The following is a 22,237-nucleotide window of genomic DNA, read 5'->3' on the forward strand; positions in this document are numbered from 1 at the left end:
GAGATGCTCAAAGCTGACTCCGTAGCATCCGCACTATTACTGCATCAGTTGTTCTGCAACATATCAAGACCAACAATTGAAAAGGCCACATCAACATTGCGTAAACAATCCCCTCGAAGGGGTGAGAATGGGTTATTTTTCATACACTTCTAGTTTTAAGGAAAAATGACGAAACCCAAATATTTTATCATCATTTGTGCATGTATTACCAAAGATCACATTCCAGGACATATGTGTAATACAGAGACCTCCCAGACCCACTCATTCATTACATAATAAGGTTTGAACCCGCTACTACTGCTACTACTACTTTACTTGCTATTACACCTGCACATGAATAACTACAGCCAACAATAGGGCAAGATCAGTGTAGTACTAGATTTGTTGTAATGAGCTGAATTTTTGTATGTTGAGAAGGTGAATTCTCCGCTTCTGCAAGGAAATGGTACAAAAAGCGTGGGTATTATGATTCTTTGTCTAATTGGATACTGTTTGAATAAATCTTTGGAAAACTGTTTGGCATATAGTCACCTACAAGAATACCAATGGTTTTATTAATTGAACGCGTACAGCGCCACCTAGCGGTAAAAATCGAAAACTTAAGATTTCTGCATAAATTTGACCAATTTTTCCCATACAAACTTCAAGCTCGTTGAGCGCCCCCTTAGACTTAACCGATTTCACTCAAATTTTGAGCGGAGCGTCTAAGAGTCCAAAGCAACTGATTCAAGAGGCAGAATATTTCGAATTTTATGTATTTCATAAAGTGAAGGCAATCCTACTCCACAAGTGTTTTTGGGCGTCTTTGATAAGAAATTGAAATTAAAAAAGTTACCCTAATGTTCATATGTACATTGGAAAGGGGGGCATATTATTAGGAAAAAACTTTGTAGAAGACCTCATTTATTCAAAAATCACTTGAAGGCGCTGAATGTATCATTCTTCGTAAATCCGGGTGCTGGACCACTGTGCATTAGGGTGTCCCAAAATAGAAAAAGTGTCAAAAAGTTAACTTGCTCACCCTTAGAATGATAGATTAGGGTCCTAGCAACAATAGTTCCATACATGAAAACTCAATCAAAAAATAATTAGGGGTTGCACGCATCAATTTTATGAAAAATGGACGATCTTTGGTATTTTTACCAAAAAAAATGCTAATATGAGTTGAAAAATAAATGAAATAAAAGTCATCAATCAAAGTAAATCATAGTTCTGGGTCCCGCAAACAAAGTTTGGAGGGAGTTCAGGTCATCAAAGCTGATTTTATATATTTGGCAAAGTCTAAAATATAAAAAAATCGCGATATTTTTCACCAATTTTTTTCAAAAATGCTCAATTTTTAAGGTGTTTAATTTTTTTCCTGCGATTCACAATTCCCTTATTTTATAGCAAATTTTGTGTAGATTATTTCGGCTGAAGACAGGTTTGACCTATCTCCTTCATGAGCTGAGATATCGGTATAATAATGATAACACAATCAATGAAAAAATCATGTTTTCTTACGTTAGTCGATTTTGTTCACTAGTTTCCATGACTACCATGCAATTAAAACATCACACGACAAATATTAGACATTATGTACGTGCAAGTGTACATTTTTGAAGAATTTTAGGAATTATTGGATAGCTTTGATCATTACTGCATGACAGTAACAATATGTAAATGTTTTGAGAGTTAATCATCGTTTTATGTCTACATATGCTGAACATAACTTTCCACACCCGCTTTGTGAATACGAAAAGATTTTTTTCCTGAAATTTCATCTGTTGATCAGATAACAGTAGCAAGCCACCGATTCAAAACTTGTAATTTTGATTGAAAATTATGTTTTAACAAGAAAGCAGCGCAGCAGAAACATTTCAACATTGACATTTCTTAGGTTAACACCTCTTGTAACGGCTTTAGGACAGAAGGTCGAAGGACAAAAGGTCGAAGGACAAAAGGTCGAATGGACAAAAGGTCGAAGGGACAAAAGGTCGAATGGACAAAAGGTTGAATGAACAAAAACATTACTAGACCAAGTTACCAGCTGGTGTGTCACTTATAAGAATAAATAGTTCATGTTGTTGCTCATTGAGAGAAACATTATGGTGCTGTTATAGTAATCATATGTTTTTCAGCCACTGACATTTCTATAGGAAATTTTTCCTTCTTTTGTTTATAGGCTATTCTTTCAAGTTGTGTTGATGTAGTATTTAATGGCAATTTAGTTTGATGTTTTGTAGTAATTTTTCCTTCTTAAATTTATAGGCTGTTCTTTTAAGTTTTGTTACTGAATTAATTATCGACTATTTGGGTACTTATAATCAGTGCTGAAAAATTCATTTCGTCACATCTAAATTGAATCACCTACAGCTTATTTTAGAAGCTGAACCTGAGAATAGGGTATATGAAAAACTTGTGCGGCTAGCTCGGTTATGTAAGAAAGTCACGGAAAAATCGCAACTTTTTTGAATATTAAAGGTAAATGTCACGGACTACCTTCGAAAAATCCCAATGATATTCACGGTGAATATCATTTGGCATTTTTCAAATGTAGTCCGTGACATTTACCTTAAATATTGGAAAAATAGCGGTTTTTCCGTGACTTTCTCACAGAACTGGTCTAGCCGCACAAGTTTTTCATATATGTACCATATTCTCAGGTTCAGCTTCTAGAATAAGCTGTAGGTGATTGAATTTAGATATGACGAAATGAAATTTTCAGCACTGACTTATAATTCAATCAGAATTTTTTCCTTCTTTAATTCAATAGCTGTTCTTCCTATCTATACTGCAGAAACAATTACGACTTGTGATTAGTGATCATCTCCTCTTGGATTTACAGGGTGCGGCAGGAAAAAATGCGAAAAGTTCAAGGCACTATTACACGCTAAATATGGGATATATATGACTATTTTTTCATGACAGTGTATCAGTCAATGTCTATATTCTAGCACTGAAAAATAAAAATAAGCATATTTGATGTTTAACATGTGATAATGTAGGCCTAATAAGCGGATATCAATAAACTGCGCGCCCAATGGTCATTAAACAAAATTACTATAACAGTAACAAAATTAGCTCAAATTCGATGAACAACCAGACCACACTGATCCAGAGCCATGTAGTTTCACATACCAGATGAAATAAGTACATATATTTGATGATATTATAGAGAAAATCAAAAATTTTGTTTTATCAGATGCGAAATTTAGCGACCTGTGCGATTTTCTGCGGTTTGAAAATTCTGGTTGTCTTCATCTTCAGGCGCCGCCCTGTAAAGGTTAGTGACGAAAATGGGAAATTTTTTAATTAACTGTTCAGAAAACTAGCCTATTATAGATCATGGAACGTTGAAACATAGATTGGTTAATGTCAAATGGACGAAAATGAGGTTTGAAGTTGAAAAACACTTTCGCATTTTTTCCTGCCGCATACTGTATAGGTAATTCCGACGAATTACACTGTATAAGTATAAATAATTTCTTCGAATTTCGACTGTTGATGATTATGTTGGGAGGTATGGCGTTCAGTCTTTGCAAGAATAACTCTAAAACGGATTCTTAAGCTTTCATAAGTTATTCCTCCAAAGATTGAAAGCCATACCTCCCAACCCGTGAACCGTATAGTACATTTTTTTCATTATCGTCGCAACGCCTTTACCGTCATGACTAATGTTGCATACTACCGTCACACACTACATTCATACTGCCGTCGATGCATGAATGTCGTCTACCATGAATTTAACATTTGGCACCATGATTGTAACACAAATCAAGATGATGGGAGTACGAAATGACTGTTTTGAAATGTAGAGCTGGAGTGATTCCGAAAATTGCGAAAGAGAAATGCGGCGTTACTTGGGGTCTGAGAGGGAAGGGGGATAGTTTAGGAAGATTTTGGAGGTTTTTTAGGAAGTTTAAGAGGATTTTCGGCTGATTTCAAAGACATTACGAAGGCGTTACATGGCGTTTCGGGGGTTTCGGAGAGTCACATGTGCGTTACATGGGGTCAGAGGGTGTTTAAGGGGGATTTCAGAGGTATTCCAAGAAGCTTCAGAGCATTTTCAGCAGATTTTATAATCGTTACGGAGGCGTTACATAGCGTTTTCGGTGGTTTTGGAAGGTCTGAGGTGCGTTACATGGGGTTTCTGGGGGTTTAAGGGGGATTTTGGAGGCATTCCAAAGAGCCTCAGAGCATTTTCGGCGGATTTCAGAAACGTTACGAAGGCGTTACATGGCGTTTCGGCGGTTTCGGAGAGTCACATGTGCGTTACATGGAGTCAGAGGGGGTTCAAGGGGGATTTCAAAGCCATTCCAAGAAGCTTCCGAGCATTTTCAGCGGATTTCACAATCGTCACGGAGGCGTTACATAGCGTTTTTGGGGGTTTCAGAGGGTCTGAGGTGCGTTACATGGGGTTTCTGGTGGTTTTAGGGGGATTTTGGAGGCATTCCAAAGAGCTTCAGAGCATTTTTCGGCGGATTTCACAAACGTTACGGAGGCGTTACATGCCGTTTCTGGGGCTTCGGAGGGTCTGAGGTGCGTTACATTGGGTTTCTGGGGGTTTAAGGGCGATTTTGGAGGCATTCCAAAGAGCTTCATAGCATTTTCGGCGGATTTCAGAAACGTTACGGAGGCGTTATATAGCGTTTTTGGGGGTTTCGGAGGTGTGGGATAACTCCCGGTTCGCAATTCAGCGAATGCACCCGCGAATAGGAATTTCGGACGACACACGCGACGACTAATGTGATACGATCACGAAAATGAACTTTATTAATTGCACTACTAAAACACGGTTTGTTTCAACTATAAGTGGACTGTATTAAACCACCGACGTGCGTTCCAACGATCGCAACTGACACGTTCGATGATCGAAAATTAACTAACTCTATTACATTTTCTCCTGTTGGAGATGCTGCGAGAGCACATCAATGATACCTTGTTGGCTACTTCTCTCATGCAGCCTAGCGACTACAACAGATGTAGTCACTCATTTAGCCGATCTACCTGTTGACACAGTGGCGTAAAAATTCAAAACTCTAATAATATCTAACATACCGGCCGCCTTGAGTTCACTCAATTCCAATTCAAAACATCTAAAACTAATTATTGAAATACACGACAAAACGGATCTTCTCCAGTTCGTCGACCTTCTGCCAACGTTGTATGGTTCCCGATCTGACCTCCTATTGTACGCTGTAAACGATTCTTGTCCGTTCGCCAGTTGACTACGACTGATCCTCATTCGATGCCTTCCGATGATGCCATCAGATCCTGACGCTGCTTCTCATTCATAGCTTCTTCCGGTCGTACCCGTATGCTGTTGAAGAGTGACACGGTTTGATTCCGAAATGATTTGAAAATTGGAGGGACATAACTTATCTGTCGCCCCCTGGCGATAACGGAACAGGTGTCCATTCGTGCCAAAGTGTGCCCCTATGGGGGCGTAAAAGCTACGGAGAAGTGGCCGTCATGCTGAGCTTGAAGTCAACGTAGAGGATGTCTGTCGAAGAGAAAGACCGATTGGGCTCCGAACAATCTTTTAGGCTTGAAAAACGTAACTTTGAGGGCGGCCCCTGGCGTGTGCGGCAAGAAGCGCCGCCGTCTGCCAATAGTGCCCCTACTGGGGCCATACTTAGCTGTAGTTGTTGAAATCCGTGGGAGAACACATACTAGATGAGCGATGATTGTTGAGTCCGTGGAGTTGATCCTGATGGAAGGGAAAACGATTGGCTTCCGAGTTGATTCAAACTTAACCTAACGTAACTTGAATAGCGGCCCCTGGCATAAACGACTTGTGCCGTCGTAAATCGCCAACTTTGCCCCATATGGGGCCAAACTTAGCTGAGCTGATCTTCCTTGATCACATTGATGGACGAACACGATGAGTGGTGGATCCAAATCTGCCAAAGAATGATAACGCATTTGGATCCGGAATACAAATTCAATTGTGCTAAACATAACTTAAACGTCGGCCCCCTCGGCAGTTGTGGCCAGAGTGCCACGAAGTTGCCAACGGTTGCCCCCAATGGGGGCGATGATCACTTTATTTCATTGTAGTCGGATGAACAGGATGTCCAGAAATACGTAGAACGGGATATTGCTGTCGAAGGAGAGCCGATCAGTGGGTTGCTGGATACATACAGATGAAATACATAACTTAGGGGTAGCCCCCTGGCGAAAGCGGCGGAAGTACACCGCAAGATGCCAAAGTGCCCCAACGGGGGCGATAATACTTATAGTTGAACAGGCTTCACTGTTCTTCGGCAACTGCGCTGGTATCTTGCATAGGCAGAATACAAATCTTCGAAATGGCTCGACGATACGAACCATCCTTCGTGCGGACGGTGACAACTCTCGTATTTCCGTCTGGACCGGGATGAATCTCCGTTACTCTTCCCAACCTCCACTTCAGTGGAGGAATATTATCTTCTTTAAGAAGAACCATCGTTCCAACGCTCAGGTTATTTCGCTGTCTTGTCCACTTGTTGCGGCTCTGCAGCGTCGACAGGTAATCCGTTGACCAACGTTTCCAAATCTGCTGGCTGTAGCTTTGGACACGTTGCCATCTGCTAAGTCTTCCCTCCGGTACCTCGCTGAGGCTTGGCTCAGGTATAGCGGTAAGAGGGCGCTGAATTAAGAAGTGCCCAGGCGTTAGAACTTCCAAGTCACGCGGATCGTTGCTCAACGGTGTCAACGGCCTTGAGTTGAGGCAAGCTTCAATCTGCGTCACGACAGTGTGCATCTCGTCCAGTTTTAACGTTCTGTTACCGACTACTCTCCGCATATGCCCTTTCAGCGATTTGACTGCGGCCTCCCATAGGCCGCCAAAGTTCGGGGATCTCGCTGGGATAAACTTGAACTCTATCAAGTCTCGCATTGCACTCGTTGAAACTTGTTCCTGGAATTGCTGTTGTTGAAATAGTCTATGCAGCTCGTTCAACTCTCGTCGGGCTCCGACAAAGTTGGAGGCGTTGTCGCACAGAATCATCTCAGGCCGTCCACGCCTTGCGACAAATCGCCTTAGAGCGGCAAGGAAAGCTTCGCTTGTGAGATCCATCACAACTTCAACATGAACTGCTTTGCAGACCAAGCACACAAACAGGCAAAGATAACACTTCACCGGTGCTCCTTTTCGGGTGGCTGGTTGCAACTCGAAAGGGCCACAATAGTCGATGCCCACACGCTGGAAGGCAGGGGCTGGCGATACTCGCTCCAGTGGTAGATCTCCCATCAATTGCTCATGGCTACGTGGCTTTGCTCGAAAACATTTCACGCACTCGTGCATGATCTTCCTCGCAAGGTTCCGTACGCTTAATGGCCAGAACTTCTCTCGAACGCAAGCTATCATCAGCTGTGGTCCTCCATGTAGTAGCCGATGATGATAATCCAAAAGAATCAGCTTTGTAAGCGGATGGCGACTGTCCAGAATCATTGGATGTCTACGGCCTGGTGAAACCGGAGCGTTTCCCAGCCGGCCGCCAACGCAAAGTATCCCATCGATCATCATGGGGTGTAGATTGTGCAACTTTGAAGTTGGTCTCACCTCGTTCTTAGCTGCGATGTCTGCCAAGTCAAGCGGAAAGCATTCTGACTGGGCTAGCTGTACCAAAGCTAACAGCGCTGAATCATGCTCTTCTGCTGTCAACGACCCTATCATCCTCTGTTGTCCACTCCTCTGTCGACAATTGTTCGCAAAGCGACGAATCCAGGCAATCAGCCGAACAAGGTTCAAAACAGACGATCGAAGCATGAACACTTCATTTGGAGGTAGTGCCTGTAGAACTGCAGACACGAGCGGTCTTTCCTCCAGGGTCACCGAGTCGAAGTGTTTATCTGGAACTTGCATATTCTTCGGCCAACATCCGATATCCTTTCTGAGCCACTCTGGTCCGTTCCACCAAAGGGAACTGTTTGCTATCTGCGCTGGCGTTGCTCCTCTCGAGATAATGTCAGCAGGATTCTCAATTCCTGGCACATGATTCCACACGCCACCTTTCGTGGCATGCTGTATCTCAGACACACGATTTCCGACGAAAGCTTGCCATCTTGAGGGGTGCGATGAAATCCAGCATTTAACGATTGTCGAATCCGTCCAAAAGAAAGACGCTGCCGAAAGCTCCAGACTGCTAATAACGGATTCGTAGAGATGGGCGAGCAACAGTGCGCCAGACAACTCTAGACGAGGCGTAGATTGCTTCTTCTTTCTTCGGCTGAGATCTTCCAACGGCGCAACCTTTGATTTGGCCATCAACAGGTTCACCGTTATTTCTCCGTCCAGGTTCACACATCGCAGGTAGACCGTTGCCCCGTAGGCCTTGTCGCTAGCATCACTGAAACCGTGAACTTCGCAAGAGATCACATCTTTCCCGAATGCAATCCATCTGGGTACAGAGATTGCATCAAGCTCATAGAGGTTTCTCCTGAACTCTAGCCATCGTGACTGGAGATCGTCACTCAAGAGCTCGTCCCAGGAGTACTTTGCTTGCCAAAGTTCTTGCAGGAATAGTTTTCCTTGAACTATTACCGGACCCACTAGTCCATATGGGTCGAAAAGCCGTGCGATCTCTGAGAGAACGATTCGATGCGTTACTGGCCCTTCAGGCTTCCAGCTGGGAACCTTGATCCGCAACGTATCCGTAGCTGGCTCCCAAGTTAGACCCAACGTCTTCACCGTCGCCTTCTCATCCAGATCAAGAACTTCACGATCGTCACGTAGTTGAGAAGGGATTTCCGACAAAATTTCCGGATTATTGCTGTTCCATTTCCTCAGATTGAAGCCTGATCCTTGCAGAAGTTCTCGGACGTCCTTGCACACAAGTTTCCCTTCTTCAACACTGTGGAAACCCGCTAGCATATCATCCACGTAAAAGGTCTTCTTGACTATCGCTGCAGCAACTGGATAACGTTCTGCCCCTTCTTCGGCACATTGATTCAAACAGCGAGTAGCGAGGTATGGTGCAGATGATGTACCATACGTAACGGTAGTAAGCTTGTACGTCCGCAGTGGCTCCTCCGAAGAATCTCTCCAGAATATCTTATGGAGAAGTTGGTCTGACGCTTGCTGCCATACCATTCGATAGATTTTCTCTGCATCTCCTATAACAGCATACCTAAACAGTCGAAAACGTAGTAGGATGCTCCGCAGATCATCCTGAACAACAGGCCCAACCATCAGAACATCGTTGAGGGACACACCCGTATCCGTTGGACAGGATGCATCGAAAACAACTCTTAGCTTAGTTGTTGTGCTGTCCGGCTTCAGGACAGCGTGATGAGGAATGTAGTACTCTAGACCTGATTCTTCCTCTTCCGCCTTTATCTCCATCATATGTCCCATCTGAAGATACTCATGCATAAATGCCGTATACATAGTCTTTAGTTCTGGGTTGGCATCTAGTCGCTTCTCCATTGACAAATAGCGTTTCCTAGCTATTGCCTTTGAGCTTCCTAATTTGTCCAGCATGTGTTTCTTCTTTGGTAGCTGAACTCGGAACTTCCCATCCAGATCTTTGGTGGTTGTCTCCTCGAAGATGGTTTCGCAGGCAGACTCCTCGATGGACAGACAGCTCTTCGTGTTGCAAGCTTCCAATTCCCAAAACTTTGTCAGCTCCTCGAACACCTCTGTAGTTGTTACCGACGATGAAGTTACTGCACTGTAGCTCACGATAGCTGCTTCCGGTAGCTCTCCAGCGACGATCCATCCTAGTTCCGTGTTGTGGAGAATCGGACCTGACCTGGAGAGTTTCAGCTGCTCACATAGTAGCAACTCGTAGAAGACAGCTACTCCCAGTATCACATCGATCGAACCAGGTTCATTGAAGCCGGGATCCGCCAGGCATACTCCTGATGGCAGATTCCACGATGACGTATCGATGTATTGCTGCGGTAGACTTGTAGTAATCTTCGGTAGAACCAGGAATTTGACTTCCCCTGTCACGTACGACGAGTTGCATGACAGAACTATTGCTAATACAGCTTGTTTGGCAACTGAACACGAACCACCAACTCCGTTCACCGGCATGTTCTCCCGAATTCGTCGGAAGCTCAACCGTTGAGCGAGATTCTCAGTCATTAGACAGACCTGAGAACCATTATCCAGCAAGCGCGTGCAAGTACGGTGTTTCCATGGTGATCACCGAGCTTCACAATTGCAGTCGATAATAAAGCAGTGTTTGAATGGTGGTGTGTTTTTGATGGTGTAGCAGTGTGGTGTACAGTAGAAGGATTGGTGGGAGGTGGTAGGCATGCATTTTGCGAGGACGTACTTGGAGTTGGTGTAGTCTGTGAGTGTTGAGAATTGTTCCGGTTTTGGGCTTGATTAGATTGCAGAGATTGAGAGTTCGCGGCTTGAGGTCCTTTCGTGTGTCTCTGGGAGGAGGGCTGATTCACGTTCTGCCCTTGGCCTACAGGGTTGCTGTATGGATGCAGCAAATGGTGGTGCCGCTGACCACACTTTCCACACGATGATCTCGAACAGTCCGCAACGAAATGTCCAGAACGTAAGCAGTTCAGACACAATCCAAGCTTCCGGGCTAGCACCTTCCTATCCACGATCTTCATTCTGCCGAAACTCGAACACTGCTCAACGGAATGTGGACCTCCATTGCAAACCGTGCAATTTTTGGTTGATACCGCAGCATGAACAAATGGGGGTTTCGAAGCTTTCTTGAACTCATTGGTCTTCCGTGCCGACGTTGATTGTAGGATGGCACAATGATTCTCGAGAAAGTCAACCATCGCTGTATACGACGGAATGTTCTTCGAACTATGGTGAGTTTCCCAAAGACGAAGCGTATCATCATCCAACTTCTGGGAAAGCATGAAGGCTAGCAGCGTGCTCCACTGCGCAGTATCTTCTCCCAACTTCTCCAACTGCTGAAGGTTGATCTTAAACGTCATCAGGATATGATTCAGGCCTTGGAAAGTCTCAGACTTCATCGGAGCAACATTGAACAATGACTTCAAGTGCTCCTGGGCGATCAACTTGTGGTTCTCGAACTTTGACTCCAGAATGCCCCAAGCTAGATCATAATTGGCAGCTGTAACCTGAATCTGGTTGATCTGATACAGAGCGTCGTCCTTCAGCGATGTGCGTAAGTAGTTGAACTTATCGATCGCACTGAGTTGGTTGTTATCGTGTATCAATGATCTGAAGTTGTCCCGAAAGTTCATCCATTCTGACAGTCTCCCAGAGAAAGTGGGTAACTTCAGTTCAGGATATCTCGTTCGCGATGACTGGTGAGTCTGGACCTCATCCCTTCGGCGTTCAACAACTTCCGTTGATACACTGACCTTCGAAAGTAGCGCCTGCTTCAATCGAAAGTACTTGTTTTCGAATTCCTTGAAGATCTCTTCGTTTTCTCGTTGGCGAGCCTCGACCATATCAGCATGTCCTACAGCTCCATCCTCAGAGGTGTTTTCCGTTCCTTGATCGACGTCCAAGTCATCGGTAATCACTTCAATATTCACTCTCACTTCACAGTATTTATCATACACTTCATCCAGTTTCTTCAATCGTAGATTCACTGCACTTCTATCTCGATCCGCCTGGTACAACGACAAGAACTCCTCGATATTCTCCAAAGATATCCAAGCAAGTCGTTCTTGCTTCACAAGTTGTCTCAGCTCAGGCACCGTCATCGTTAGGCAGGCACTTATCACGCACTGTGAATCACCACAACCACAACTCACTCCCGAGACCTCAAGCGACCGAACGATTGACAGTTGACAGATTAAATCTACCAGAATTTATAAATCTCTGTGAAATCAAGCAATCTTAAATCCCAAAATTATCAAACCGGAGAAACTCAAACACTTTCTCCACAGAATGCTACTGATGAGTACAGTGTCGCATGCAATTAAGTCTCAATCAGAGCTTAAAATTTCTCTACCGCTCGTAGAGCTTTCGATCTAGCTGGCGAATGTAATAAAAGCCAGGCTAAACCACCTCAACCACACAATCTCACGCACACTGTACTTATCTGAATTTCGGCGAATCCAACCGTCCAGGGGCCTTGGGTACCGATGGTGATGTCCACAGCAGACGAACAAGATCCTTCTCGATCCTCGATGGCAATCAACTGCAACCACGCATGCAGTTATCCAAGCACCGCACCGCGACGACGACGACGTATCCAACAGCAGCAACAGTCAGCACCAACCACAGCAGCAACAATCAGCACCAGCAACAACAGCAATTAATCCACTTTCCCCAGCGTTCTCCACGCCGGCGGAGTAATATCACTGTGCACTGCGCCAATGTACAATGGCGAACAATCAGACCGCACTGGTCTATTGTATATCACACCGGGTCGATAACCGAATCAAACCCAAGCGACGCGCACTATCACCGATATTCTTTTTCACAGATCTGGCAAATCCGGATCGCCAGGACCAAAAATGTGGGATAACTCCCGGTTCGCAATTCAGCGAATGCACCCGCGAATAGGAATTTCGGACGACACACGCGACGACTAATGTGATACGATCACGAAAATGAACTTTATTAATTGCACTACTAAAACACGGTTTGTTTCAACTATAAGTGGACTGTATTAAACCACCGACGTGCGTTCCAACGATCGCAACTGACACGTTCGATGATCGAAAATTAACTAACTCTATTACATTTTCTCCTGTTGGAGATGCTGCGAGAGCACATCAATGATACCTTGTTGGCTACTTCTCTCATGCAGCCTAGCGACTACAACAGATGTAGTCACTCATTTAGCCGATCTACCTGTTGAAACAGTGGCGTAAAAATTCAAAACTCTAATAATATCTAACAGGAGGGTCTGAACTGCGTAACATGGGGTTTCCGGGGGTTTCAGGGGGATTTTGGAGGCATTCCAAAGAGCTTCAGAGTATTTTCGGCGGATTTCAGAAACTATACGGAGGCGTTACATGCCGTTTTCTGGGGTTTCGGAGGGTCTGAGGTGCGTTACATGGGGTTTCCGGCGGTATTAGGGGGTTTTTGGAGGCATTCGAAAAAGCGCTGAATTTTTCGGTGGATTTCAGAAACGTTACGGAGGCGTTACATGGCGTTTTTGGGGGTTTTGGAGGATCTAAGGTGCGTTACATGGGGTTTCAGGGGGTTTAAGGTAGATTTCGGAGGCATTCCAAGAAGCTTCAGAGCATTTTCAGCAGATTTGATTTCAAAGTCGATACAGAGGCGTTTTGAGGATAGCGGAAACCCTCAGTAGTGTCCCTATATTGTCCCCGAAACCCCAAGCGCAATATTTATTTCCCAAATGGCCTAGGATATCGGGTTTCAACATAAACTCAATTGGCCAGGTTCGAAAATATCCGTATGGCATGAGACTTTTTGATTTGTTAGACGTGGGTCGTAACTATTCAGTTGGGACTTTTGTTCCCCTGCTCCATTGATGGTTATGACCCTCGGAACGCACAATCCGAAAATCTTTGTCTCCGCTTCTTCACACTTCCGGTTCTTATGTTATACTCATGTCCCGTTCGCAGTTTTCGGAACCACTGGGATTTCATTAGTTCACTCAATTTGCCAATCCTCTACATTTTTTGCCGTGATTAAAAAAATGTCACAGTCACCCATGAATATTTCATCTGCTCATACGTGAATGTTTTTGTTGCATGATAGTCAAGACCATACACCAACGATTATCATGCAAACTACAGTTTTTGACAGTACATTTTGGATCACTGCTCTTGACAATATTTCAATATATTATTCATCCTTCTTCTACTTATAGGCTATTCTTTCAAGGAGTACTATTTTCCACATTTAACTTTCATGAATAACATTACTTTATATCCTTCTATTGGCTTCTACTTTCTATCATTCTAGGCATCTTTTTCGGATTGCAATGCGGTAGTAAAAAGCTGTATATAAGCTAATTGTTGTTTTTCTGTCAAATACTGACCACTTTATCATGTCTTCCAAATTGTTTACTGTCAATTATACCTTTTGTTCTATTTGACCTTTTGTCCTTCGACCTTTTGTCCTTCGACCTTATGTCTTTCGACCTTTTGTCATAGATTCCTTGTAACATATTAGGCCAGTCACTAAGTTTTATTTATTTTTTTTAAATAATAGTGGAATCTAAACATCCTGATGTTTTCTGAAATTCAACCCTAGCTGCAAATATGTGTTATGGGTTTGCTTTTGAAATCAAATTATATAATAGAAATCAATATTGTGTAAAGAATTAGCTTTAGTTAAAATTCGCGAATAAAAAGAAGAAAAAAAATATCCTTATATTCGTGAAAATACCTGCATTTCCATGCACATATTTAATTTTTTATGTCGATTGGTTGAAACTATAAAACTATATTTTTCTTTCTTACAGTTTTTATTATCTATTTTATTTTCATTTTAGTTGTTTTCAATGTTAGAGCATTAGTTCTGGTATAACTAGAAAGAACCTATATGTTTGCTTAACAAGAGCACCAAAATCTGTTCCAAAAAGGTAAAAATTGTTGAGCGATCTACACATCACTCAAAATATATCATAGAACTTCACACATGGAATTTGATTGTCTGACTTGCGATCACTTATATTACTAAAATATCGCAACGAGCCACTTTTTGAGTCTTTCTTTGAACCGGTAAGCACAATCAATGTAAAATTATCAAAGTAACCCAATTATTTCTGAAAATCTTCAAAAATGTATACTTGCATAACATAACATGTCAAAAACTTGTTATTTGCTTTTTTTTTGCATGGTACTCATAGAAACTAATGAACAAAAACAAATAACACAAGAAAATCCGATTTTTTTCATTGATTGTGTTATCATTATTATGCCGAAATCTCAACTCATGAAGAAGCTAGCTCAAAACTGTCTTCAGCCGAAATAATCTACACAAAATTTGCAATAAAATAAGGGAATTGTAAGTCGCAGGAAAAATTTTAAAATCCTTTTAAATTGAGCATTTTTGAAAAATTTGGTGAAAAAAATCACGATTGTTTGATATTTTAACCTTTGTCAAATATATAAAATCAGCTTTGTCGACCTAAACTCCCTCCAAACTTTGTTTGCGGGACCCATAACTATGATTTACTTTGATTGATGATTTTTATTTCTTTTATTTTTCAACTCATATTAGCATTTTTTGGTAAAAATACCAAAAATCGTCCATTTTTCATAAAATCGATGCGTGCAACCTTAAAATATTTTTTGATTGAGTTTTCATGTATGGAACTATTGTTGCTAGGACCTTAATCTATCATTCTAAGGGTGAGCAAGTTAACTTTTTGACACTTTTTCTATTTTGAGACACCCTACTGTGCATTGTACGATTATACTCATGTTAGACATCCTCCGGAGTCCACTATCGGGACACCACATCTCAGGGCCAGTGTTATTTATAATTATTAATTAGCTCTTTGAATCCCTAACCGCGTTTGTCCCTAATCACAAACCATTTTTCGTCATCGGACCGACCTAAACTGACCCCGAACTGCATTCCATAATTTACCACAAAACATACGCCAGCAGAATGAGTGGTTTCATCCGCTTTTCCTTCTTCTCTTTTTCTCCCAACCCGCAGGCCGAGACCGCGCTGATGTACGATGCCGTCCACCTGTTCGCGAAAGCCCTGCACGATCTGGACACCAGCCAGCAGATTGACATCCACCCGTTGTCCTGTGATACGCAGGACACCTGGCCCCACGGATACAGCCTGATAAACTACATGAAAATCGTATGTATTGTGCCACCACCCGTATTTGCGTTCCGAACGTATCTATCTGTTGGGTTAACTGACGCCGGCTGAACCGACTGACTGGAGGTTTATAAGTAGTTGCTCAAAACGCTGCTCAGGAGGCTCGTAAACCTATGCGAAACCTTGGTGTGAACTTCCAAACAAACAAGTTCTCTGTGTGTCTTGTATTCAACTTGAAAGCTTATTAAAAGATGTTCCATAGCTCTAAATGGATCATAAGTATTTGCGTAGTTTGAAGTTTCTTGTGAGAATCTTCAAGTGAAACCACCAGAACATTCCGTTTGGAACTTTGAAGCTGCACTGTGATTTGGAAATCTAAAACGTTTTAATTTTTAACCACCCACCCAATGCATTTTCATCCCAAATGAACAATCATTATTCCATATCTTTACATCAAGCTTTTATCAATTCAAAACACGAGTGTGTCACGTGCTCATGTAGAAAACGAAGCGATGCTCACAGTTAGCTGCACACCTGCGCGCAGCAATGGCACCGGTACAGAATCCAACAAATTCGTAGCCAACCATATTGGGTCAAACATTCCAGGACTAAAGGATACGGAGCAGCAAGGAGTTTCCGCAAAACATCAGATTTCCGCTGGTCCCCAATACAAGCTACCCATCTAGTCCTATTGGCACACTCTCTCGTTCACCCATGTCGCCACCACTACCGCCGTTTGCCAGGGGTGACATTCGGTCGGATGAACGGTCGGTTAAACCGTGTTTATGCGTGCATGTATTTGTGGTTTCGTCCACCCATCACCCCGCAACCCCCTACCTATCACCACAACGAGTTAGTTACACTTGTGCGGAAATGTTGTGCATGCAACCCACTACTGGGGATGGTGGTTGCCGGCTGTTACTATAGTGTGCCGATGTTAACATTATTGCATTGCATCAACGGGAAATCACCACTGTTTGGTGTCGTCGGATTCGAGAATAGAAAACACATTGGCACACGATGTTTCGAGAAATAGTTCCTTCTGAATTTAATTTTTTCGACCAGACCACATTTTCTGCGCTATTTGAAAGCCTGAGAAATTTCTGAGATCTGCAAGCGAAATTGGGCATAAATTTGTTCATAGTACTAATTCATTGTCTCAAAAAAAAACTTTTTGAAAAATAGGCCTTCAGATCCACAAGCGTAAAGGCACGTTAGGTGTCATGTAATACATAAAAAGTCATTAGCCTCTTTCCAGCAACTCATATTCCTTCCTCCCCTTGGTACTTGCCGCGAACTGCGAGCAACCTTAGGGAAGATCAGGTAATCAACCTCGTTGGGCTGATAGGCAGGGAAGGCAACCATGGCCCGAAATGACCTGAGTCAGGTGGAATGTTACTTGCTCATGATACCTGCTGTTGTTATCCAATGATAGTCCAATGATAGTGAATGCCATAATACATAGTTTTTGAATCAAACAATCTTATGGAGAACGAAGAATTTACAAATTGTATTGAAATCTATTTCAAAACTTCGCGTTTTATCTTGCCCCACCCGTTTCAACTTGCCCCGGTGTACCTTATCTACCCTAGGGATTATCCTCTGGTTCCACCTTCCTTTAATGAAACTGTCCCACGCACGCTGCCATTTGACCATGTAGACTAACCTGGAAGTCCTGCGTATGCCCCTTGTGCCGCGCACTTCGAAGCTCTCCATGTCGTCCTCGATAAGGATGCCGATGAGCACCAGCGCATGTAGATGTAACACGGTACGGTACGCGCTCGCAACCCTCACGCAAATTACCCTCCAGCTTATCACGGTAGCTTTTGATACTTGTCACCTTACCCCAAGCCGGGCTATTGGACATCATCTGGGACAGTGCCACTATAGCTGTGGAGGCTCTTTTGCAGGCATATTCAACGTGTCTACCAAGCTTATCATTGATCATCACTCCAATTGTTTGACGAAGCGCTTCATTTGAGTGACCATTTGCACCTTCGGTGTGTTTCAACATTATATTGAGGATGATGATTTCGATCGCCATGTCGATCAAGCATATTGGTCTAAATTCCGTCGGGTCTACGGGTGGTTTCCCCGCCTTTAACAATAAAACCAAGCTCTGCCTCTTCCAAACTTCTGGGAAAACTCCCTCGTTCAAGCATTTCTGCATAGCAGACCTGAACATCTCGGGAGCCTCTGCAATAGCTACTTTTAATCGGTGACCCTCTCCTCATCGCCAGCCCCAGTCCCCGGCTGTCCTACTAAAGGAGGCCAAGGACTAGGATCATGACGCGGAAAATGCCCTCCGATGATCCCCTCCAACATCTCTGGAGATTGCTCTGTAGGAGCCATCACACCTCTCGTCTTGGCCATAACGAACCTGTAGGCGTCACCCCACGGGTTCGTATTGGCAGTCTGACAGAGACCCTCAAAGCAGGCCTTTTTGCTTGCTCTTATCTCGGTCTTAAGCGCGGCTTTAACCTTGGGGCAGGCCTTGGCCTAGCCGCCTCTTCCTCTACCCGCTGCCTGCTGTTGTTGTAGTCGATACTGTAGCGAACCGCCAGGTGATCGCTATGAGTGTATCCATCGTCTACCCTCCAGTTCGAACTACTTTTTAGGCCAGGACTACAAAAAGTAACGTCAATGATTGACTCCGCACCGTTCCGACTGTAGGTACTCTTGGTACCGGCGCTAACCAGATCGACAACTAGCATGGCCAGCGTCTCCAGCAGGATCTGACCCCGCTGGTTCGTGAAACGGCTTCCCCATTCCACGGCCCAGGCATTAAAGTCACCCGCTATTACCACCGGCCTTCGCCCTGTTAGCACGGTTGTCATACAGTCAAGCATCTGCGTGAACTGCTCGATCTACCAACGCGGAGGCACATAACAGCTACAGAAAAAGACCCCGTTTACTTTGGCGACCACGAAGCCCTCATAGGTAGTAGACACCAACTCCTGGACGGGGTATTTACCCGTCGTCCATGTAGTCGCCATTTTTCTGGATCCATCCGCGACCCAATTGCCGTTGCCGGCGGGTACTCGGTATGGGTCCGCTATGATGGCGATATCCGTCTCCCACTCAGAAACCGCCTGACAAAGCAGTTGCTGAGCCACATCACAGTGGTTCAGGTTCAAGTGCGTTACCTGCACTGTGATTTGTTCGCTGAGGCTTTCTTGAAGGCCGGGCACCTTGGATCACCCGTTGGGTGTCTGTTGTTCGTGGATTTCCCAGTACAAATCAGACACGTGGGAGGACTCGTGCAGCCTTGTGCCTTATGGCCTTCGCCGCCGCATCTCCTACACAACTTGCTCCTGTCAGGGCCTTTACAGTCCCACGACTTGTGCCCTGGTTCAAAGCACCGGAAGCAAGCACTCGGTGGCTTATGCAGGGTCAGATGGCAAACTGACCAGCACACCTTTATGTTCCCTATCTGAACGGACATTTTGACGTCCGCCACAGGTAGCTGAGCCAAGGCTAGCTGCGTCCCTGCCGGGCCCTTCCGTAGCCAAATAGCTGCAGCGGCCACCTCTACCTCGCACTGTTGCCGCAGTACCATGACGAGATCCTCGGCGTCTGTTGACTCGTACAGGTTCCTCACCTTCAGAGTCGCCTCCGCCGTCAGAGCCCTCACCTCCACACCTTCGCCCAGGACTTCTTCCGCCAACAGTTTGTAGGCGGCGCCCTTTCGCTCCTTGTAACGCTTTAGCTCGATAATTATCTCGCCCGTACGAGTACGTCTAATACTGCGCACGTCAGCTCCGAGATCGTCGAGCTTCGCGTCGCTCCGCATCGCCTTCAAGACATCCGAGTACTTAGACTTTTCCGTCTTGATGACGTGCGCGTCGCCTTTGCCGCGCTTGGCACCTGCTCTATTTCGCTGTCGTGGTTTAACGTCCCTAGCAACCTCTGCCTGCGGATTTTTCTTCTGCTTCCGCTTCCGCTCCACCTTCGTCCAAGGAAGGTCCTCCCCTTGGTTCGCCCTAACTTGTGGTACCTGAGGGCCTATCATCGGTCGCAACCCCCCGTTTCCTTCCAACCGGGACGGGCCAGCCTTTTCATCCCCAACCTTCCCAGCTTTCCGGGACGCCTGGCTGGGGTCCGACTTGCCGGCATTACTGCCGACCTTCGGGGTTACTACCCGCCTAGCCTTGCGGGCACCGCCAGACAGCTGCTCACCTGACGGCTGCCTCACCCGCTTCTGCGAGTGCTTATCATATCACGAATAGTCGCATCCGCCACTCCTTTTGGACTTCCTCCGAAAGCGATGGCCTCCTTCTGGGTAGACTTCGTGACCTTTTCTTTCACAGGTTCCGCCGCTGTTGCAGTCTTCACGATCCTACTTGGCATCTTCCAACAGGGCTGTTTTCAGGTCCTTGCTAATGTTGAACTTCGTGGACGTAAAGGTGATGATCTTGCCATGGGATAAATCCTAACTTCAGGCTAAACTAGCGAAATCGAGAAATGTTTTACATCCAAACCTCGATTTTGACATTGGATCGAGGTTAAGCTTCAAGGGGTTTCAGAAACTATTAGGAGAAGCTAAAGTAGCTTTGGAATAGGGATTAAGAGGCATTTCAAGCTGTTTCAACGCTCTAGGTGGGTTTTAGACAATTTTAGGAATTCTCAGGGAAGTTTTAAAAGACACTGCACTACACCGTCTTCATCCAGAGTTTGTACAGACTGAACAAGACAGCGGACAACAACACCCAACACCCAGTGGCCCAGTGGAAATTGTTTGGTTTCAACGAAAAGTTTTCCCCGAATAGAGCGGGAATCGAACCCACACTCCGAGGCTTACGAGACACCGAAATGACTGAAGCCGCAAACCGCTCGGCCATGAAGCCCACTTCTTCTTCGTCTTGGATTGTCCGCCGGGAGCTGTTTCGACAGCTTCTCCACGGCATTCTGTCTTCGGAGTGATCGAGCGCCACTTTAGTGGGATTCAGTAGGGTTTAGGAGAAGTTTTTTGGAGATCTCAGAGAGGTATCATGATAGTGGGTTTTAGAGGACTCCTGCGGTTTCGGTGAGCTACAGAGAAGTTCTCGTGGGTTAAGGGAGTTTCAAGAGGGTATATGAGAAGTTTTCAGGACTTCTAGGGGAGTTTCGGAAGTGTTTCATGGCGTTTCTGGAAATTAACCCTTTAGAACTAGAGGGGTCATATTTGACCCAAACATAGTTATTTCACACATTCAATAAAACAGAATACTGAATTCGGCAAAATTGATGCAAATTGAGTCCTCTATTAAAGAAAATGGAAATTCCTGTATTGGCTTAACTGGCAAGCTACAACATCCTGAACACCATACAATTTAGAGAAACGGACTAATTGACATGCCAGTTGATCTCAAATCTGAATTTGGATATGGATAACGTTCACCTGTGGTCATTTAACCTTCGCCATGAATATCAAAAGGTGTTTTATATTCTGGGATGTTCTAGGTATTCCAAACTGTCCTATAGTAGAGCCTTCCAAATCTACAAGAATAATTTTATGTGTTTTCGTCATAAATACTAGCAATTACATAATCTACTGGGATCCGTGAAACTCTGAAATCTACAACACCATTTATAGACACTATAGGAATATTCCAGGTCAGCCAAACTATCTTGGAGTTCAGAATATCAGGTCTACACTGGTAACAGTAACCATATCTGTTATATTGAGTAACCGCGGTTACTGGACCAATCTAAAGTCTTACTATGGTGACTCGTTGTTCACGAGAGGCATTTCACGTTGGAACCGATTGTCGTCAACTCTTAAATCATCTACTAGTTTGAACAGCTTTAAAAGGGGTCTGTTAGAGGAACTCGAACACATGCAATAATAGTATAAGAAAAATAAAATCAGAAACTTGAATTATTTGTAAATTAATCGTCAAAAAGCTTAGTTTCACCAGAGTGTAACATTTAAGAAGGGGATTTCCTTACGTTACATGAATACAAATAAATAAATAGATAAATAAATAAATAAATAAATAAATAAATAAATAAATAAACAAATAAATAAAGTCTACTTGAAATAATTATAAACTTTTGTGTCGTTCAGGTGGACGATCCTATAATGAAGTCCTACAAATCTACAAGGATAACTTTAAGTGTTTCCGCCATAAATAGTGTCATTTATAGACACTATAGAAATATTCCAGGTCAGCCAACTAGACCTGCGCGCCGCCGCGCCACGCCGCCGCCGCCGACACTTTTTGTCCCACGCCGACGCCGACCGATGTATCGGCGGCGCGCCATACGCCGCTGTTTGTCACGCCGCCGATTTTCATTTTTCGCGCCGGTGATCAGTGCAAGAACAAAATTAAGTTTATATAAAGTTGAGATAAAAAATCTCACGATCACTATCATAAGAGTTTGATTACAATATACCGCATTTAGTTCACCACTGGACTGCGCACTCAGTCTTCATAAGTGCGAAAACGTAAATAAAAGTGCGCGATAGCATCAAATCAAGTTGATGTCTTCGGCGCACTATTTCTTCAATCTATGCTGAATAAGTGCTCTGAAGACACCGAGTGATGCCATCGCGCACTTATATTTGCGTTTTCGCACTCGTGAAAACTAGTGTGATAGTCCAGTGGTGAACCAAATGCGCTATAA

At 44.1% G+C, this 22,237-nt stretch overlaps 1 protein-coding gene across 4 annotated transcripts in view; it reads left to right on the forward strand.

The window, feature by feature from the left end:
- The window catches only part of LOC115260031 (glutamate receptor ionotropic, kainate 2-like), an 882,928-nt gene that overhangs the window by 681,000 nt on the left and 179,691 nt on the right, over window positions 1-22,237 (forward strand). For all 4 annotated transcript variants that reach the window (XM_062845093.1, XM_062845094.1, XM_062845095.1 and 1 more), the window contains exon 9: window positions 15,515-15,667. In XM_062845093.1, coding sequence (XP_062701077.1) covers window positions 15,515-15,667 — 153 coding nt within the window. The remainder of the gene's footprint in view (window positions 1-15,514; window positions 15,668-22,237) is intronic.

Source organism: Aedes albopictus, chromosome 1 (assembly GCF_035046485.1).
Source record: "Aedes albopictus strain Foshan chromosome 1, AalbF5, whole genome shotgun sequence".
Lineage (NCBI taxonomy): Eukaryota > Metazoa > Arthropoda > Insecta > Diptera > Culicidae > Aedes > Aedes albopictus.